Genomic DNA, 22,446 nt, shown 5'->3' on the forward strand with positions numbered 1-22,446 from the left:
CAAAATGCGAAATTCATTTGCTATGCATGTGCTATTTTTACGACCGACCCCGTCGTAAACACGGCGTGTGAATATACCTCCTATAGGTACAAGATCATTGGCATATTATGTGTGACGTGTAGCGTGTAATAACTTAATAACACTATCACGGGTAGGTTTGCATGTATGCATGTTTAATAATTGTTCTTCAAAGTTATTCTCTTAACTAAACTTCATTTTTGAGATTACTTTGCTATATGCAAATGGTAGCATGAATTTAATTGATTTTCTCACCCGTCATAATTTGAAAATTCTTGATGATATAATTTCAAATAAACAGCATAAATACTATGTTAATTTTTAACGCATGATTAATTACAATTATTCCAATATACCGTGAATATAGCCAACTTTGCCACCAGGGGAAACTTTGCGCAAAACGACAATTTCAAGCAAATTCGTTAATGTAGAAAAATTTAAAATACTTATGGCCACCCTGCTATTTTTAGCAGAAAATAGGTTAAATTTGTGACAAAACTATACACCAAACATGTGCACAACTTCACTTGGGAATTTTCAGCGAGTTGTCAAATATAGGGTAGGTATATATCGGCGGGCAAAAAATTGTTAAAAAATGAATGCATGTAGAAAAAAATTGAGAACCCTTTGACTAATATTTCCGGGTTTTAGTTATAAAACATGAAGCATAGATTATGTCCATTGAGGTTTAATCTAAAAAGGCCTAAACACACAAAAGTTTTGGCGGTGGGCAATGTAATCCGGTAATTTACAGACCTATGGATGCCAACATTGCCCACCACCAAAAACGGCTTAGGGTTGTCACTTTTGACAAATTTACCCAACTTCGCAAGTAAAAGAAGGTTATGTTTGTACACTAAAGTAAGTTTATAAATATATACTGTATTTGATTGGTCTTATTATCCTTTATTTAGATGTTTTATCCCTTTTACGCATGAAAAATACAGCAAAACTCATATTTTAGGCCATTAAACTATTGTAACAAGTTTTCTCTAAAGTGACAACCCTAGCCTTTGTAAAATGCTTAGGTTTACATACTTATCGATAAGTTATTAACAGGGAATGGTAGGATTTCCCAAAAACTTTTTGTGATTCTTAGACATCATCATCATAAGAGCTGTATTTCAGCACCAAATTGACGTGGGTAATGTTGGCCACAACCCCGGATATCTTTGCCCGCCCTCTAAAACACCAAAAAAATGGGTAAAAACAGGATTTAAAAAATTTTTCTTCAAGTAAACTGACGCGGTTGATTACAATGGATGTGCTGAGCAAAAAAAAGTCACACGATGTCATTTTTTTTTGAGAAATTCGTGTTTTTTCGAAAAAAGCGGGCAAAGTTGGCTATATTCACGTAAATGGTATTGAACACGTTGTTTAATATTCTCTGACACGGTCATCCTGACATTGTGCGCGTCCCTGTATTAATTCAATTTTCAAAAGTTTTCTAATTTGTCTTATGTACCTACCTATATTGTTCTAGTGTCGCAATGGACAGGTCGGTGCGATGAGATCGGCGCTGGCGCTGGCGCTGCTGGTGATGGCGACCGCGGCCGCTGCGCAACTGCCTCCTGCCGACGCACCCCTCAACGACACACGTGCGTGAGTCATATACATACAGAGAATAAAGTTCATAAATTAGCAGTTAAAGCCCTCATACACAGAAAGCTCTAATAAGCTAAGACGCATAACTTACACGCTTGTGTCAAAAGAGATGTGTACAGAAAAGTGGCATTATTGCGTTATGTGGGCATCACTTCGCGTGTTTTTTTTTAATGGGCGTAAGTAATTCACACGTAAACACCGCTCGGTCGCGCTTCCGTTTTACGCTTTATGTCGTTGTTTGATCTTTGCGTCAAAATCAATAAATCAGATATGATTTCTATCGTAATTTTCTCTCGTGACGTCATTGCATGTAAAAATACCATGCGTCAAGGCGTAAAAACACTATTGTATCGCAATTCAATATTAGCAAGCGTATCGTGGTCTCGTGGCATTGCATGTTTGTAATGTGCATGACGTTATCGGCTGTCGACATGTTTTAAATCGTGTGTTTCCTGCTTAAATCCAGGAATTTAGTCAAAAACAAAAAATGTGACATTTGACAATAATTTGTATTAAAGTGCATTGGGGTAATTTCGAAAGCGGGGTAATTTAGAAAATGGCAAATATTTACTACTGCAATGCTTTCCACGTCATCTTGCGTACTGTTACTACAGTAGTACCTAGTTCCTACATTGATTACTACGAGTACCATAAATAATTGCAGTTGAATGACTCTCCCTGACGATTGACGACATAGGGTCGCGTAACAAGGAAATGCCCCTGTGGGCCTGCACGGCCGCGGCCCCTCTTTTTGGCACAAGCCCACATGCAACAATTACCAACCCAATAAATCGAGCGTAAAGATAAATAATCTACCACGGATGGATTACAATTGTAAGTGATATTCAAAAACTCTTATCAGCTTTATACTAGGGCTCCCGATATCCGTGCTACACGCCAACCCGTGCGTCCGTGTTCTTAGCCCCGGCGGTGCTAATGCTAAGCGTCCGAACTACACGAACCCGTCAAAGTCCGTGTCCGTGTAGTGCGTTCGGCTCCGGATTTGTGTTCGGCTCCGGATCTAGTTGTTGTCCTGTTTTTTTTTCGTATTGATTGTTATTGGTAATGTGTTATTGTTCGTTATAAACTTTTCATTCTTCGCTCTTATAAAGAACGCGTCCGATCGTCACTATACGTCGAGAACGGGCCGGATCCTTGTATCCGTGGATCCGGACACAGGGGACCCAGGGGTACACGGATCTTAATTACATGGATCCTAATTACCCGTTCCGAACGGGCCACAAATCCGGTTTCGTGTAACACGAGAACGGGGCGCCGGAGACGGGTACACGAAACCCGGACGCTACCGCGAGCCCTACTTTATACCGTATCCTTATGCATTAAACTCTAGATTTATCATCAACCAATCCCTCTTCCATGACTAAAATACGTATAGGTGTAAAGCTTAATTTCCTCCGATTATTAATACTGGTTTAATTAACATTAATGCAATCCATCGAAATGTAATTCAAATTTGGGAGTTTCGTGGGCCGGCATAATGCGCTCAATTACAATGAACACAATAGAATTACAATCTGATCCGATCGAACCGGCTAATTACCCGCTGGCACCAATGCGTGAGCGCTTTCCTTTGGAAAGTAACTGAAACTGAGCACTGTAGATAGGTATTGTAAATTCAACATTAATTTTATTAATTAAAAAAAAGTTTTTTTTTAAATCTAATGTGGAACACCCAATGAAGCATTTTTCTCGTTGCCAAACACATTGTTATATTTCGTTAATAAAGGTTTGTACTGCTCAGTTTTATTAAATTATATATTTTGTATAAAATATCAATGATCAATCTTTTGATTCTTTTGTCTCTCTCGTCTTGCATTTACGCTTTTGGGTACTTACCTACTTTTTTAAAGATAGGGAAGTCGTAACTTAGGTCTAAAAGTTCGCTCTGCGTGCAGCAGTGCACATCGGTTATAAAATAATATTAGTTATTGCTGTGACAATGTTAACTATCGTGCTGTTCGTGCCTTGTATGATACAACCTAGTCTGAAACTAAAAAAAAATCTTAAATAATTGACTATACTAAAACTTAACAAAGGCTTTCCTTTTAAAGGGTTACCTACATTTTACATATTGTCATAGACTATATGTTTAGTGGTTCTTTAAAGGTTAAGTTTAGTAAGTATTCAAAAAAACTTGCAATGTAATTGATCACACTGATTATGCACTACGTACTCACAAATGCGTGCGCTTTCCCTTTGGAAAGTGATTGAACGACGGCACTGTTCTGCGGTTTTAACACTAATTGATTTACTAGTCATCATGCAAAGTGACGAGTCATTGGGTAAATTTCCAATTATACTTCCCCTTATTATTGGGCATTTCACAAAAATAATTATGTTACAAAACAAAACATATAAGTATGTAGTAGCTAATATAGTCAGTGCATCGCTGTCAATCATTATTGGTGCCGAGGGACGCATGAAGTTACTATTAACTTTGCCCTGACACTGACACTTTTGCACTTACAGCGCCCGCGCTGGTCAAAAGATAAGTGCATTCCCGTTGCCACGGAGGTTTTAAGATTATACTGAGCAACTTTTGCTATGTGCCCAACCCCGAAATCGCGAAAAAAAAAAATTTGGCTGTTTCATAGGTACATTTCATTGGCTGGTCCATTTTCTATGGGAGGGTAAATTTTTTTTTCGCGATTTCTGGTTGATTCCATAGTAAAAGTTGCTCAGTATAATCCCAAAACCACCCTGGCAGCGGGAATGCACTTATTAGTGCAAGCTGCATGGGGTGAAGCAGCAGTAAAGCAGCATGCAGCTGCAGTTGCCATCCGAATGTCACCTTTAAGCGTTATGGATATTTAATGGCCTCTTGTTAACTGTAACTAGGATAGGAATAGATTTCACAAAATATGTATATACTTATCTAATCTACCAATATCGTGTTTCGTTATAAAACTATCTTCCCACGAGCCATCTTCTCCAAAATCACAACAGCGGCCAGTAAAATTTAGATAACTGTCAATTTTGTTATATGGCAAAGTGTAGGTGTAGTGGAACTATGAAATTCAGAGCCGCCATTTCACCAAACACGATTGTCCGTATTGCTGGCTTGGTCTAAACACGAAGCGAAAGCTCAAAGAAAATATGCTTATTGAGTTAACAAGAAATACAATTTTGTCTAAAAGGTAACAAGTAGGTAAATAGGTATATACTTATTAAAAATAATCGCAATGAAAGTAAACAAAATCATTAAGTATAAAGAAAGATGTTGTTATTATCTTTTAAAGCAACGGAGTCAAGTTTCATGTTAAATAATCACGCATCGCATTCGCATCTCGGACTAGATACAGCAGCAAGAAAACAATGCTATTAACATATGGACTGATACAAATACAATCGAACCTGTTCATTTTCATAGTTTGTACAAGAAAATGCACACTTTTCGACTCTGTAGTTTATTAAATAAGGGTCAAATTGTAAGCCCTCCTTACAGTACCTACTACGAAATCCATAACATAGGCGCTAATAATGCCTCTTGCAAAAGGTAAATAAAAATCGGCCAAAAGTTAGGCCGCTAACTGCTCATTCTAGAGTTCCTTCGGCCACTAGGTATTATTTCAGAAAATTTGCAGTGCCCATCACCCATTTAGGACACATTATTCTTTAATATTACCTAATTTTGAAACCATGATTATTTATACTTATTTACATTTTTTAAACGTTTGACTGGGCAGTCACTTATTAGTTAGACAAGAATTTGATTCCTGAATCGAAAAATGGTTGTCAAAGGCCATTACTATATTTGAAACCCTATCCATCGTGTCGTGGGATGAAAACTAGAAAACTCATGCCCATTTTTATATGTAAAAAGGGTTTTCTTGGATATGTGAATATACCAAATTACAGCTTTGTACTTCTAATGGTCACTTAGCCTGAGCTGCGGACCAACAGAAGAACAATACGAAACTGTAAAGAGTGTAAAGGCCCCTGTACACATTGGGCCATTGCCGGCCAGTCCAAGGGACGCAGCCATGCGGTAGAATGAGATAGCAATATCACTTGCTCCCTCTAACGCATAAATGCGTCCCCCAGACTGGCCCACGATGGCCCATTGTGTACAGGGGCCTTAAGGGTTCACGTAAACTCCCATTGACGCTATGCGCTGCATACATTGTCACATGTATATCTACCATCTACCTACCTAATATAGAACGTGGCGGCATCCATCCACGGGAAACCCAGGACTTTAGGTAGGTCCAGCTAATGCATAGGTATATATACCTATTCGGCCAAAACCTTCTTTAAATTCGTAATATGTAAGTATCTTTCAACAAAAAATATTCACAACGCTACTGTCTTCCACTTACACCTACAAGAACCGAATGAGCGTCGACCGTGCATCGCCATGCATTCCATTACGCCCAAACATGCCACATTAGCATAGAAATACCGGCGCCGTACGAATGACAAATTGAAGAAATCAAATTAGTATTGAGTCCGATTCGGTTTAACCCAATATTTATTTAAGTATTGCTGCAATCCGGAGCATTGCAGACTTTTGAGCATGAAATTTGTAAAGTAATATGAGTGCATATGTAACGAGACTAACGAACAAGTAACGTGGCATGACGATTTTGAATTTTGCATGGTCAATCAATTTGTGATTTCGTGGAATGGTATTACTGACTTGAGAATGCAGTTGCCTGTCTTGCGTATACAATTTTTTTCAGCTTGTTGACTCTCAAACTTTATTAGAAATCGTTTATTTAAAAATGTGTAGTTAATAAACAACAAAGACATCTAGAAAGTGATTTGTTATTTGTTATAAAAAGATTGAATGAATAAATGGCCAAAAGAGGACTTGTATTTTTTAATGTTCATAGAGGGTTGTTAACTTGTAAAAGCCTGCCTTTTGTTAAAATATCCACCCTATTTAAGTATTTACGATAGCACTCGAATATCCTTTAGGGACGTTATTAATGAGTTTCGAAATTTGGCACAAATATTATTAACCTTCCTTTTTAAAACAAGATTAATGATTAAGGAAGTTCGCAAGAGGATATTGAGGATAATTTCACAAAAATATCTGGTTTCGAATCTGTTTTGTTGTGGTCGTAACGATAAAATAACCTAGAATTAATGGGCTTATCACGTTTTTTTATCACTTTACTTTGGTGCGTTCCTACACTAAGAAATAAGAATAGTCTTACTTGATTATTAGAGTACCTAAAGTAAGTAGGAGGACTTATTTAATAAAGGTCACAAACATTAACAAATCACAGCTGGCAAGATTAATTTACATAATTTACATTACAACCTTCGATTATAATATCGTTATCATATCAACCAGTGTATCAAAACATTGTAGTAAGAACTCAATAAAAAAAATACTTTAATATTACATACATAGACGTAGCAAGCGAGACTCTATGAATTAGGCGGCCGAGTACCAGACGCTGCCACGTAGGTACTGTTTCTGTGTAATGTCCGTCCGATTTCGAATGAGCCCATAATCCTATCTTATTTCCCACGGTTACGGCTACATAGAACTTTAAAATCATTGTTTCAGGCTGCGGCACAGAGTGTGTGAGGTGCGCAGCGGACGGTTGCATCAAATGCGCCCGGCTGCTGGTCTGGCCTGGCGGCACTTGTTCGCATACCTGTCCCGCCGGATCACGCGAGGCCTGGGCGCATGATGACCACCTCATGGGCCGCGTCTGCTACCCCGCCAATACTTATAACGAGGTATGTATCAAATGCGCCCGGCTGCTGGTCTGGCCGGGCGGCACTTGTGCGCATATCTGTCCCGCCGGCTCACGCGAGGCCTGGACGCATGATGACCACCTCATGGGCCGCGTCTGCTACCCCGCCAATACTTATAACGAGGTATGTATCAAATGCGCCCGACTGCTGGTCTGGCCGGGCGGCACTTGTGCCCATATCTGTCCCGCCGGCTCACGCGAGGCCTAGACGCATGATGACCACCTCATGGGCCGCGTCTGCTACCCCGCCGATACTTATAACGAGGTATGTATCAAATGCGCCCGGCTGCTGGTCTGGCGGGGCGGCACTTGTGCGCATATCTGTCCCGCCGGCTCACGCGAGGCCTGGGCGCATGATGAACACCTCATGGGCCGCGTCTGCTACCCCGCCAATACTTATAACGAGGTATGTATCAAATGCGCCCGGCTGCTGGTCTGGCCGGGCGGCACTTGTGCGCATATCTGTCCCGCCGGCTCACGCGAGGCCTAGACGCATGATGACCACCTCATGGGCCGCGTCTGCTACCCCGCCGATACTTATAACGAGGTATGTATCAAATGCGCCCGGCTGCTGGTCTGGCCGGGCGGCACTTGTGCGCATATCTGTCCCGCCGGCTCACGCGAGGCCTGGGCGCATGATGACCACCTCATGGGCCGCGTCTGCTACCCCGCCAATACTTATAACGAGGTATGTATCAAATGCGCCCGGCTGCTGGTCTGGCCGGGCGGCACTTGTGCGCATATCTGTCCCGCCGGCTCACGCGAGGCCTGGGCGCATGATGACCACCTCATGGGCCGCGTCTGCTACCCCGCCAATACTTATAACGAGGTATGTATCAAATGCGCCCGGCTGCTGGTCTGGCCGGGCGGCACTTGTGCGCATATCTGTCCCGCCGGCTCACGCGAGGCCTAGACGCATGATGACCACCTCATGGGCCGCGTCTGCTACCCCGCCGATACTTATAACGAGGTATGTATCAAATGCGCCCGGCTGCTGGTCTGGCCGGGCGGCACTTGTGCGCATATCTGTCCCGCCGGCTCACGCGAGGCCTAGACGCATGATGACCACCTCATGGGCCGCGTCTGCTACCCCGCCGATACTTATAACGAGGTATGTATCAAATGCGCCCGGCTGCAGAAATTAAATCGAAATTAAACTCTTGCCGTTGAACTACGCAACATTACATTGAAACCAACTCTACTCAAGTCACAATCTCACTAGTAGAAGTGGTCTGAAGAACATCTAGATCGTTGTCAAAGCCTGTTCGCACTAGGTCGTGACGCCGACATGTCCCGGTAAAAGAGTCGTGGCTTGTAACCATACTTTAATGACACTGTTAACACTACGCGCTTGGCAATGTAAGCATCGCGATTTAATTATACAAGGCACGAACCTTTCTGGGACAATGTGTCGTCACGAGCTAAGAGCTGGCTTAAGCTCAACTTTATCAGAGACACTTAAGTAATAAGACTGCCAACCTCAATATAGAGTCGCGTTCCTTATCTTGTAGACGGCATATACTTATTGGGAATTTTCCGGTTACGGATATGCCGTAGGACTCACGCTAGAATTATCAAAGCCAAAATATGAGTGATGAGTCTAACTGCATTGCCACCTGTTTTAACTCACAAAAGGAACTGTTACATTACTACATTACGGTGTTAAAGTCAAAATTATACAAACTAATTATAGGAAAATAAAAAAGCGTTAAACTTCGTTAAGTGGCGCCTAGAAGCCGCCTCTATACTATAGTAACAGAAAGGCGACTTTGTATACTTACCTAAAAATGTAGCGTTTTTATTATTTACTAGTCTCTGCCTATATGCATGACTCTCTCTTGAGAACGTGCTAGCTGAAATACCATTATGTGTTAAAGAATACGGAGCTCCTCTAGGTATAACTCTTACACATTACATTTTTTTACATTACATTATTTTAAATATACAGAGCCACCAATTTATAATTATAAAGATGATTTGTGGAATTAAATCGAGCGCAAGTGATAAGCAACAGCAGGATCTTTATACCATAATGAGGTCAAATATAGAGCACAATCGCATGCAGTGTGAAGCAACATGATGAGCGACACAGATGAAGTAACGTAAGTAATCCAAGCGTGCAATTACGTGTTTACATTACACTACACTTGTAACATCAATAAAGATTCACTCACTGTTTCGGGTAATACGACTTTCGATTTGCTTGAAGCAGCTCTCAGCCTCAGCGCGCTTGAATGGCACTTCTTTTCAGGCGCTGTGGTTATTATTGGTGTGACAACGAAGAGCTATATATGTATATTAGCATCACTTTTTAGCACCAGTCGAAAGACAAAAACAGATGCTTTTTATCCTGTCATTATCATGTCGATAACTGTGTCCATTATACGTCCGCTGGATGACACGAATGACGCGCAAACTTGACAACCGTAACTAATCTACATAAGAACACGTATTACTTAACCCTACAGAGTGAACACTATCTTTGTCATTATCACGTCGATAACCTCATCCACCATAACCCCGCTAAATAACACGTATGATATGATACGATTTGACAACCGCAGTTAAGAGGATACGCATTGTGCGGCAAAGAGTGAAAGCTACATTAGTTTTTTTAAACTTTCTGCATGTTATCTACATAATAGTTAAGTATCTATTCATGTGGGGCAAGTTGATGAGTTCCACATATGAAGTAACGAAAGTAATTCAAGCGTGCGTGTACTAACATGTGTTTCTAGACACACGCGAGCCACTTTCAACGTTTAACGCTTCCGTCTTGTTCGTGACACGGAACTGTATCATGGAAATTAGCAAATACTTACTTTGCCTACTTGCGTGTGCCAAGTGAGTACTGAACTGGTGGAACTACGATGACGACGCCCTTTATTGTTTCATAAAAGGTGAACTTTCGTGGACCTAAACTTTCAAACTATGTGCGACAATTGTGTAATAGCCATTTCACTCGGACGATACTTAAAGAACTTATCTACCTAAGAGATTCTTGAGCTTGATCAATTAATTCCACATTAGGTTACTCGAATGCACACATTGTTACAGATATTGCATGTACAGTCAGCAGCAGAAGCTGCTAAGCGGACCAGGTGTTCAAAATTATCTTGACGCGACTTTATTGTTAAGAGAATAAGAGCGTGTCAAGGTAATTTGAACACCTCGCCCGCTTAGCAACTTCTGCTGCTGGCTGTACCTATTGTGTACCTTAAATTTTTCATTTGTATTTAAGTCATCTAGCAATCGTAGGAGACAGTTGTGCTCAGACTTGAAGATATTATTTTATGCATCACTTGGCTTTATATGAATACAATTTTTATGTATGTGATCTCATATGATATGATGACTCAGATTCCCTTCTGAACTTGGTTAATTAAATACGGTGCGGGGTGCGGCGTGCCCGGGTTGTTGTTAAGTTAGCAAAGATATTAAACACCGTGCTGTCTTACAGCTATAAAAACTTAGATTACCTACCTAAGTTAGATAATCAAATATAAGTACGGTCTTGACAATATATGCTAGTCTACTTTTTGCATAAAAACATCGTCCTAACTCGTAAAACGCCTAATGCAACATAATAACAGGCGCGTTAAATACTATAGATAAGACTTCGTCTTTAAGAGCGCTATTACATTTCGGCGTTGAGCGAGTTTAGGTATTTTACGCGCTGCGGGCCGTGCGAGCTCAGTATGCCGATCCCTTCTACCACACTCGCACTACAATGATGGATTAAACATTCTTGATCCTTCGCGAAGCATATTGAAATCAACCATAACAACACTAACTGTACTTAACTTTTAAAGTTCTAAAACTGTTATTTGGTAAGTACGAAAATACTAAATGCAGTGCAAATGTACATAGGGGCTGTTCATAAATTACGTCATCTATTTTTGACGATTTTTGACCCCCCCCCCCCCTCAAATCATCCAAAAATCAAGCTTCGGATGAATCTGTTTCCTCCTACGTCATGTTACCATCATCCGATGTCCAGACCCCCCCCCCCCCCCCCCACTCCTCCCATTTGAAACGACGTAATTTATGAATAGCCCCATACTCGTACTTATGAAGGTATATTACTCGAAAGAAATTATAGGTACCTACTCGCTTATTTACATGTTTCGTCATTGCATTTGGTACCTATACGTTGTAAAGTTTGTATCAACGAGGGTTTAAAAACGAACTGGTACTGAGGATCTGATGATGATTAAGGTGGTCACGGATACCAATCAACCATGTAGTAACATGATTAGGCTCGTTTGATTCGTCTCAACAAGATCTTTGACACTGAAGATACACAGGGTCTGATGATGGAGCGCGAAGGTGGCGACGGGTACCTGTCTATCATCATCAGCTCCATCATCAGACCCTGAGTAGTATCTTGTGTCAAACATCTTATTGCGACGAATCAAACGAGCCCAAACACGAAGTGGTTCAGTTACATGGTAGACTGGTACCCGTGGCCACAGTCCAGCTCCATCATCAGACCCTGAGTACTAACTTGTGTCAAAGATCTTGTTGCGACGAATCGAACGAAGCCAAACACGAAGTGGTGTAGTTTCATGGTTGATTGGTACCGGTGACCACCTTCCGGATCCATCATCATACCCTCAGTACTACCTTGTGTCAAAGATCTTGTTGCGACAAATCAAACGAGCCCAAACACGAAGTGGTTCAGTTACATGGTAGACTGGTACCCGTGGCCACAGTCCAGCTCCATCATCAGACACTGAGTACTAACTTGTGTCAAAGATCTTGTTGCGACGAATCGAACGAAGCCAAACACGAAGTGGTTTAGTTGCATGGTTGATTGGTACCGGTCACCACCTTCCGGATCCATCATCAGACCCTCAGTACTACCTTGTGTCAAAGATCTTGTTGCGACAAATCAAACGAGCCCAAACACGAAGTGGTTCAGTTACATGGTAGACTGGTACCCGTGGCCACCTTCCAGCTCCATCATCAGATCCTGAGTACTATCTTGTGTCCAAGGTCTTGTTGAGACGAATCAAACGAGCCTAAACACGAAGTGGGTTAGTTGCATGGTTGATTGGTACCGGTGACCACCTTCCGGCTCCAATATCAGACCCTGAGTACTATCTTGTGTCAAAGATCTTATAGAAACGAATAAAACGAGCCTAAACACGAAGTGGTTTAGTGGCATGGTTGATTGGTACCGGTGACCACCTGCCGGCTCCATCATCAGACCCTGAGTACTATCTTGTGTCAAAGATCTTGTTGAGACGAATCAAACGAGCCTAAACACGAAGTGGTTTAGTTGCATGGTTGATTGGTACCGGTGACCACCTTCCGGCTCCATCATCAGACCCTGAGTAGTATCTTGTGCCAAAGATCTTGTTGAGACGAATCAAACGAGCCCAAACACGAAGTGGTTTAGTTGCATGGTTGATTGGTACCGGTGACCACCTTCCGGCTCCATCATCAGACCCTGAGTACTATCTTAAGTCAAAGATCTTGTTGAGACGAATAAAACGAGCCTAAACACGAAGTGGTTTAGTTGCATTGTTGATTGGTACTGGTGACCACCTTCCGGCTCCATCATCAGACCCTGAGTACTATCTTAAGTCAAAGATCTTGTTGAGCCGAATCAAACGAGCTCAAACACGAAGTGGTTTAGTTGCATGGTTGATTGGTACCGGTGACCACCTTCCGGCTCCATCATCAGACCCTGAGTACTATCTTGTGTCAAAGATCTTGTTGAGATGAATAAAACGAGCCTAAACACGAAGTGGTTTAGTTGCATGGTTGATTGGTACCGGTGACCACCTTCCGGCTCCATCATCAGACCCTGAGTACTATCTTGAGTCAAATAAATACATATAGAATGTCAGGTCGTTTCAAATATTTTCAATCCTGTCCGGTAGTTTATTAAACTGTACCATTATAAATTATAATACTATAAAAACAGTGCTAGGATCAAAGTCTCTCGTTGCGGTTTACACGCACACAGTATAGCGTTTTACACGGCGCCCGCCGCACACAATGATAAAAAACCTCGTCGTCGCCGTTGAAAATGTGCGGAGCCGACCGACACACGTCCTGCCTCTACAAGCTCTGCCGCGGCACTGAGCTGGCGCAGCGCGCGTCATCGGTAATATAGATAGTTTTCAAAAAATTGCCAAAAAATTATAGTAGAATTTCATAAACACTAATGTATACCAACAGTATAAGCAAACGTTGCAGATTGCTTGAGTATGAATATGACTTCGATATTAAGTAGATTTTCGTAGGAATTGACACTTCTTTCGGAGAGAAAATCAAGTTCGTTTTACTTTGATTTTCTCTTTCTCAAAGGTATGTAGGAAAAATATAGTTTGATATGCCTAAAGTACAGGGTATTAGTAATACAAAATAGCCAGGTTTAGCAGAGTAAAATTCTCAACATTTCCAAATAAGAGCTCGCCATTCAGTGCTTCACGGGGTTTTTCGGAAAGGACCATCAGAAAAAAAATCATTACTAATTTAATAAGTCCTTTTTCTAATATTTACAACGATATTTATAAAGATAAGAAGACGCTTTTACTGGAACAAGTACTCATTGTTTCTAATAATGAGCGCAAAGTCCTGAATTTCGTCGCCTAGTATCATCAATTTTGCATTATTTCGACTTTTCTTGTAAGAGCGCTCTTAAAACTTTCTCATGGATAAGCGCGAGACGAGAGTTATGGATGCAATGTGCAGCGAGCGATAAATACAAATATTTAGACTAATATACGAGTAATTAATGTGGCATGAAAGACGATAATGATTTAGGTTCAGAATAAGCGTCTGATGTGGGTAATCCCCTTATCCGCAGCAGTATTTTAAAATTAACTAAGTACATATATAATTCAATTTCAGACATTTCAGTTACCGTATGGGTCCAACCAACACGATAAGACATGTGATGGCTAGCTTGAAGTTAGTATGTATTAGGTACATGGATAAATAGGTACTACCGCCCGGCAAAGTTTCTATTCTACAAAAAAAATCACACGTTTTTTTATCTTTTTTAAAGTTTTTGTTGACATTTTAATACGTTTTTTTTGCAGGTATTAGTTGGTGGCGCGTGTGGTGTAGTTGTCTGCGTGCTGCTAGTCGTCGCCGGAGCCACGTACGCGCGTTGCCGGAGCGGCGCACGGGCGCGCTCGCAACCGCTACCACAACCTGGGCTGGACGACGACACGCGGCTTAGAGAGTTCCACAAACAGCTGGACTGCTTGCGAGTAAGTACCCTCATGAAGGCACGAGTGATTGTAGTTGCGTTTTGCTAGTAATGCTAGTCGTCGCCGGCGCGACATACGTGCGCGCACGGGCGCGCTCGTAAACGCTGACGTAGCCCGGCTTGGACGACGACACGCGACTTAGAGAGTTCTACAAACAGCTGGATTGCTTGAGAGTAAGTACCTAGCTTTTACGTTCATTCTGCTGATCTGATAACTAGAGGCAGTGGAGCGGAAAACGCTAGCATATCGTTTTTTTTTATTCGCCGGTAGTAACTACCACTAACTCCACAAGGACAGCTACGGAGCTCGTAGGCTTAAGGCTTAGGCTTTAAAAACTGCAGTTTTTTTTTATCTGAGCATTAATTTGTACACATTAATTAATTTGTTTTTGTAACCTACTTACCTGCTTCACACCTGACTGTTGGTTTCGTTAGCAGTAAATTAATGTTAATATGATTAGTCAGATTTTTTCCGGTAGTTTCTTATTTTCATTTCTCAACACTTCACGCTACCTTGTCATGGTTTACGTGTCCGTTACTTTTCTCGCCAGTCTCAAAGTTAACGACCGATTAGATTACTGGATACATAAAACCTCTTACTTAACAAGTTTAATCGTTAAATCTCGCATTTACAGTACTCGCAGTCTAGTCAACAGGAACTGCATATATGCATTAGCTAAGGTAGAGTAACTGTTCGATGTTACTTCACTAAGTGACATTGATAAAGTATCTAACAAAGAAAGGTGCGGATGTGTCTGGTTAGCAGTGGATTTGACACGTCGTCTGTTCAAGCACTTGCTATTGACAAAGAAAATGCTACAGGCACCGGGAAATGAATACTAGTCAAACATTACCTGTACTAGAACGTTTGAGTCATTGCGTAGATCTGTGTGTGATTATAGCGTACCTATTAATACCAGGTACTTAGTAAGTATAATCATGGTTTATAATATACATAAATACATGATACACATGTCATAAGTAACTGGTTACTTAGAATAAATTCTCAGTAAATTGGTCAGGAAACCTAAACAAAGCATTTTAAATACCGGTAGGTACCTACTTATGATATTTTACCTTAATTAATCGGAAGGTGTAATACAGAAGTGCTGAGCTAATAGTTTTCCTAATTGTGGGTTTACGATATACTTACACCCATAAATTTTATGTTAAGCTCAAAACAGCTTAAGTTGAGAACTGAGAACGAATCGATTTGTATAAGATTGTTCCAAGTCAACAGTTTTCGCTATACCTATGTAAGATGCCAAGCTGCAACTCTACTTATTAATTCAAATACTAGCGACCGGCCCCGGCTTCGCACGCGTTAACAAATTATACACTTAAACCTTCCTCAAGAATCACTCTATCGATAGGTAAAAATAAAAACCGCATGAAAATCCGTTCAGTAGTTTTAGAGTTTATCGCGAAAACAAACACACAAGAAGAGCAGAGCAGAGGTGTAGTGATGAGTTAATCTGGCTTTTCATTTATCTCGGTTTCTAATTATCATCAAAAATGTACTTTATCTTGGGACTAAGTAGAGATTTTGGAGACAGCTGGGCTATTCGAAATAAATAAAATAGAATAATGAGAAATACTAAGATGTAGAATTCAAGTAGGTACCTACTTAATTAAGGTATCTAAGAATAAGACAATAAGAAGTATAAGACATTTTTTCTAATATATTTTTTAACAGTGTAGGTAGGTAAATATTTCTTAACGTTTTAGTAAATGTAAATTCCATAAGATTCCATAGCATAATGTACTTGCAGTCTCGGCGTTGTTAGAAACGATTACGATGCCAGATACGGTAAAAGAATGTTGGTAAAGCGTGCATAACATTGAGCTTGTGCCTTACTTGTAGGTAATTCATTATGTAACGTTATATTATGTCTATGTTCTTTTATCTGCGCTACTGAATCAGTAGGAAACAATTTTTAAACATTTCTTATACTTGTTTAAACTTCTCATTAGTCACGATTCATAAACTTTAAAATATACCTATTATTGTACTAAGATGAAAGCAAGCACCCGCATCATCAAGCTTGAATGACAAACTTGTACAAAATGTACAAATTCCAATAATATTAATTACACTCTTTTATTTATTAATGATTTGCTTTTGCTTTGCAGCCACACGCCTACACGTTGCTAGCAATATTAAACCACACGCGGCACCAGGTCCGGGAACTGTACCAGCTGGGCAACAACGATGCCGCAATGGCTTACAGGTAAGTAATTACGTAAATAATTGCTTTGATTATTACGTCTAAATATCACATTATAAATAGTTTACGATGCCACTCTCGAACACACGCCACGGAAATACCTATTATAAAATCGCGATCTTTCACGACCAAAGCAATGTTCTGTGGGTAGGTGCCCGTCACGCATAACGGCCATTGGAAGTTTGAATTTGAATTTTATTGCACGGGGAATACGGTTGACAATTAAATGAGTTTCCAATGGCTGAGGGCTGCTATGTTTGGTGGGGCGAAGACCCTATACGGCGAATAACGAAAGTCGAATTTTCTATACAATTTGCCTCTCTATCGCTCAAATATCCCGTCGAGCGTCCACCATACAACAAATTGATTCAAAGTAATTTTACAACTAATTCACTCCTTTGAAGTCTATCTATAGTAAAGGCAGGGTTAGCGTTACGACTTTACTAGAGCTTTGTATCAAAGATTTGGACTTTTCCTTACTTCTTATCTTTCTATTTAACTATAAGCTTTATTACCACATAGTAAGGTTGCTTTCTAATTCGTGTTTGAGAAAATTACCGGATTTAAATAGTAAAAAATTTCAAAAGTAAACAATTCTTCTTTTAACGCAGTGAATTTACGCCCTAATGAGTTTTTATATGTTTACACTAGGAAGTTAACAGTTTATTACACCGGTTATATTTTGGTAGGTTAAAACAATACCTACCTACATAGATAGTAGTGGCAGGGCCCTTACGGTTTCTACAAGCGCCATGGTAAGCGAACACTGAAGCTTATGAGTGACGAGGTGACACATGCCTGATGGTGTGCAAAGTGCGAGATAGGGGTAATTTGCAACGCCCGCACGGCGAGGGGAAAAATCGTATTTGACAGATTTCAATTGTCAGATAATAAATGTGTCCAATCACTCGCCACGCCAGGTTAGGAGGAACAATTAATGTTTAGGAAACAAAACGAAGTTGTTTACGACTATGAGGATGCACCAAATTCTAGATTAAAGCTTGTTTTTTTTTTGTTGTATCTAACATAAGGATTTCTTACAGTTGCGTGATGAGCGACCTGGCGAAGCTGCTTATTTTGTTGAATAAGCAGCAAGTGCCCGTCGTGCCGGAGGAGTGGCCACGGCTCGCCAGCTGGGCTGAAAGGTACTCCTTATTTCCTATAAAATTAAGCACAATCACCATATGTACCTATTATAATAGCCTTTCTTTTAAAATTCTTCACAATATGTTATTTCAGTACAGAAATAACAGCCTACATTTAGTTCTTCTTTCAGAAATTCTAAATCGGGGATGATCAACTTTAAACATATTTTAAATCTCGTACTTAGTTTGAAAGTTTTTTGTTTTGTTTCTGTTGTTAATTGGTTAAGTTAATCAATTGATTTGAAAAGGAAACTATTAGATACTCCAATGATTAGCGGCTTCAACATTATAATTAAAGGCCAACCCTACCCTAATTTACCCTACTTTTAACGGCCAAGATTTTAATTTGACGTCTTTTAATTTTCAGAATACTAAAACGCTACAGCCGCAACCCCCTGCCGCCGCAGTCGCAAGAGCATCAACTAGTGAATTTCCTCTCACCCCCACCGAGCCAAAGCTCCGACTCCGAGATCACTCAGCAATCCTTTTCTACTTTTAAACCCCCCTCATACTCTCCAACGTCATACGACAGCACTTTGGATAAAGAATTAGAGAGCCAATGGGCGGACGTCCGGCCGCCTAGCTACTCGCAAATAGAGAAAGAGAAAGAGACAATAGTCCTCTCCGATCCCTGGGAGAGGAGACCGATTGTTAGAAGAGAGAGTGTGTGGCTCGAGGACGAGCTGTTTGAAATGACAAGAAGACCACAGGACGAACTGACCACAGAACTATAACAAAGAATAGAATAGGAATAAGTAGCATTTCTTCCAACATTCCAATGTTTTCAATAAACCTACGTGACGATTTTAGGTATAAGTGAAACATGTATACAACGTGTAACAAAAATAACTGACAGCTAACACTAAGATCTCTTTTGTTATAACCGAATTCCGAAATGTATAATGATTACCATTAGCACTGGTGTGATGATTAAACCTATTTGTCTACGATATTCATTTTATGAGTAGGTACCTATATTCAATAGAGTTTATTCCAATGGTTTCATAATTAGATGTGGGATTTGTTTGTATAAATTTTAGATGTAATGCCTAGTTATATTGTTTTTAATTAATTTGGTTTATATATATGTTTTATATATTCGTATGTTTTTCTGTCTTAATAATTCTAGTCAATACGTAACTTTACACTAATTACCTATGTAGCATTTCTTACTTTACCTTGGGAAAAAAATCCTGTATCTATTAAAGATTACATTATGCCAGATTGTCAGTTGTTACCGTTACACGTTGATGTTAATGACCGTTAAAAATGTGTTTCGAGATCCAATTTTGGATCGCAACACAAATTGAACCAACGAATTAGGTAATTAGAGTAACACTAAAGCAGACACGAAAAATAATTATTGCAGACAAATTTTGGTTTTATACCTGTTATGAACTAACCAAGTTTATCGTCGATCGAATTTCTATTATACTTATCTGCTTAGTTGGAATCTTTTGAAGACGTTGGCCCAGTCGCTACGAAAGAGTTTGTGGCATAAGATTATCTTCAGTAGGTACCTATGTTTGCTCTAGTGATAGCATTACAATTTACACTACGATTCTTCGTTTCACGCCAGTGTGCTAGTGAAAACAGGACGGCTACCGTGAAAGTTTGAAATCTAAGAAAGTATGTGTCTCTTCTCTATCGATCTTGCAAATTGTAATAATCGATTAACAGGAAAGCAGATATTTAGCAAATATTTTAATTTATATATTCACGGTAGCCCAAAAAGTTGTAACTTTCACCCAAAACCATTTTCTAAGCTTGACCCAAGTCTTTGAAGTACAAAAAAATCCAACTTTATGCAACGTTAATTTAGAAAATTTGTGTATAGTTGTATAGTATTTGTGTTATCATATTGTACAGGGTGTCCAGTGGCAGATTTCCGATTTCAAAATTTGATATAAAAAAACTAAAATATTTAAACCAAAACTGTATACTTTTATAAAAAGGTGACGAATGCGGATTTAAGTTTTTGAAACTCACATTTTCTACCGAGCTTCCAATAAGATTAGCCGACGGTGCATCACAGTACTGGCGTATATTAAAATTATTAATATGGCAACTTACGCCTAGGGGGCCGATTCTGATTTTAATTTAACGTTCTGAAATTTTTGGACCAGAAAAATGACTGTTGTCAGCTAACAGATTAAATCCGTAACAGTTTTATAAGAAAAAATTAAAATCAAAGTCAGGGTCTTGCAGTACTGAATAAAAAGCCGTTTTTTAGACAAGCCTCAATAGCACGTGCACGCTGCTCTGCTGGCCAGCGATCCATTGTCACTAATTAATCCGCAACACTCACGAAACTAAAAAAAACCCTGCGTCTCCTTGGCACTACGCGTTCGAAAATTATTTGGATTTGAAATCGGAAATTTGCCACTGGACACCCTGTAGTAACTAAATATTATTTTTATAAGTAATTAGTGCTTATTGATGCATAGTTTATTAGTTATATTACTTTAATACATTATATACCGTGTCGTACCTGTAACTTATCGAAATGAATAAAAGAATAAAGTTGACGGATAACCTTTTATTTGCATTTTATTTAAACTCGACCAATTAACATGTACCTAGATTGAACATTGAAGCAATTCACAACAAGTGCCGTACAAAATGTAGGTAGGTACAGGTACACCTACACTTTGTACGGCACTCGTTGTGAATTACTTAGTTTCTACGCTTAATAATTATGTAATTTCATACGATTTGCCTATTTTGAATGAGTGACGACACTACTATGCCACCGACTTACAATAAAACAAAGTTGTTCTTGCTTAAGTCTACTACTACAAATAGTACACTGTACAATGCTGCGGAAACTTAAAATCTGAGGGCCTACCACGAAAAATCGAAATTTCTGTATCTGCTCTGCTTCTCTATCGCTCTAATATGCATGAGCGATAGAGAGGCAGATAAAGAGATTCGTTTTTCGCGGTAGAGCCTCTGACGCCCACTCCCCACAGCGGCGCACGCCCACGTCACGCGTTTAACAACAAAGGTAGGGTGGCCAGATGGTCGGGATTTGGCGGGATTCTCCCGATTTCTAGCATGCGTTCCCGATTCCCGACAAAGTGAAAATTGTCCCGAAAAACAGCTTCACGTTATAAAACAATAATTTCATGTTCCGAACTGTCGTCGAGCGAGCGAGCGACCCGCGTCGAGCGCGTCAGCGCGCTCGTGGCGAAGAGCAGCTGACGTAGTGCCAATAATGTAAAATATCGTTATTTTTAATACAATTACTTTAATTTGAATGTTTTTTGTTTACCCGACTTAAGTCCCAAAATCCCGCTAAAAATATATTTTTTCCCGATAATAGCGCCTTTCGATCTGGCAACCCTAAACAAAGGCCGATCTTTAGCCCCCTCCAGAGGGCCTACCGCGAACCACGTGTGACGTGTTGCCTCCTTGTCACACATACGTACGAATTTACAAGTGCGAAAGAGAGGCAAGACTTCGAACGTGGTTCGCGGTAGGCACTCAGACTATGCGCGTGAATCGCGGGCGAAGCCGCGAACGCGAGTGTGGAGTCGATTTCGCTGTCTGCGAATATCGACTCCACACTCGCGTTCGCGGCTTCGCCCGCGATTCACGCGGATAGTCTGGAGGGGGCTTTTGATTTTGTGAATTTCGAGGTAAATACCACAGATTATATAATAGTTCTTACGAACAGATACTTATCTCTCAAAGAAAACGCAAATACCTACCGGTTTGATACCTACACAAAAATACAATGGAGTGACCTTCGGCGCGCCGTTCCCCGCACCGCGCGCACCGGCACAACGCTAGGGTTGCCGACGCGACGCTTAGAAAATTTTATACGTGTGGAGACCGGTCTCTAATTCGATTGATCAAACTATCAAATTGACATTAGAACTTGCCATAAAGTATACAACAGCATAGCGTTAAATAACTACATTTAAGCAAGTTAAGTTGCAATAATTTATAGTATTCCGTTTATGCGTTAGGTTAGGGTAGTGTTTGCGAAATACTAATTTTAAAAGGTTATATGTACCTGCAGTGACCGCAGTGTTTACGCCGTCTTATAAACCAGGCAATGAACCCAGAAAGAATTAGTTTTAAAACTTCGTGTAATTTAAAATCAGATATAGATTAATGTTACGCAATGAAGAAAAATAATAGAGAACCCATGATTACAGGCAATTTATTATAAGATAACCAGAGCATAATAAATGAGTACCTATTTTCCGGTGTAAAATTAAGATCTTACTGTCGATAAAATGAATATTTTACCAAGTTAGCTACTTATTTCAAATAGATATCTAACTAACTATAGGTACATTTGTCGTAATAAACACTACATGTTTAATTAAAGTAATTCAATAGTACCTACGTAGCTTGCATGGTCTAATAAAACATGGTCTTCTATTCCCAGAGTGACACGGGCCTACGTCACAATAACATTGCCACTTTATTTCAACATAACATGTTACATGGGTACATTATACCTATGGTTA

The 22,446-nt window shown here is 40.0% G+C and overlaps 1 protein-coding gene across 1 annotated transcript in view; it reads left to right on the plus strand.

Moving 5' to 3' along the window:
* The window catches only part of LOC134791380 (uncharacterized), a 69,617-nt gene extending 50,882 nt beyond the window's left edge, over nt 1-18,735 (plus strand). Inside the window, exons 2-7 of the mRNA XM_063762391.1 lie at nt 1,502-1,616; nt 7,166-7,341; nt 14,417-14,590; nt 16,723-16,820; nt 17,861-17,962; nt 18,330-18,735. Coding sequence (XP_063618461.1) covers nt 1,502-1,616; nt 7,166-7,341; nt 14,417-14,590; nt 16,723-16,820; nt 17,861-17,962; nt 18,330-18,696 — 1,032 coding nt within the window. The 3' untranslated portion in view covers nt 18,697-18,735. The remainder of the gene's footprint in view (nt 1-1,501; nt 1,617-7,165; nt 7,342-14,416; nt 14,591-16,722; nt 16,821-17,860; nt 17,963-18,329) is intronic.
* Nucleotides 18,736-22,446: the final 3,711 nt, after the last annotated feature.

This window comes from Cydia splendana, chromosome 6 (assembly GCF_910591565.1).
Source record: "Cydia splendana chromosome 6, ilCydSple1.2, whole genome shotgun sequence".
NCBI classification, from domain to species: domain Eukaryota; kingdom Metazoa; phylum Arthropoda; class Insecta; order Lepidoptera; family Tortricidae; genus Cydia; species Cydia splendana.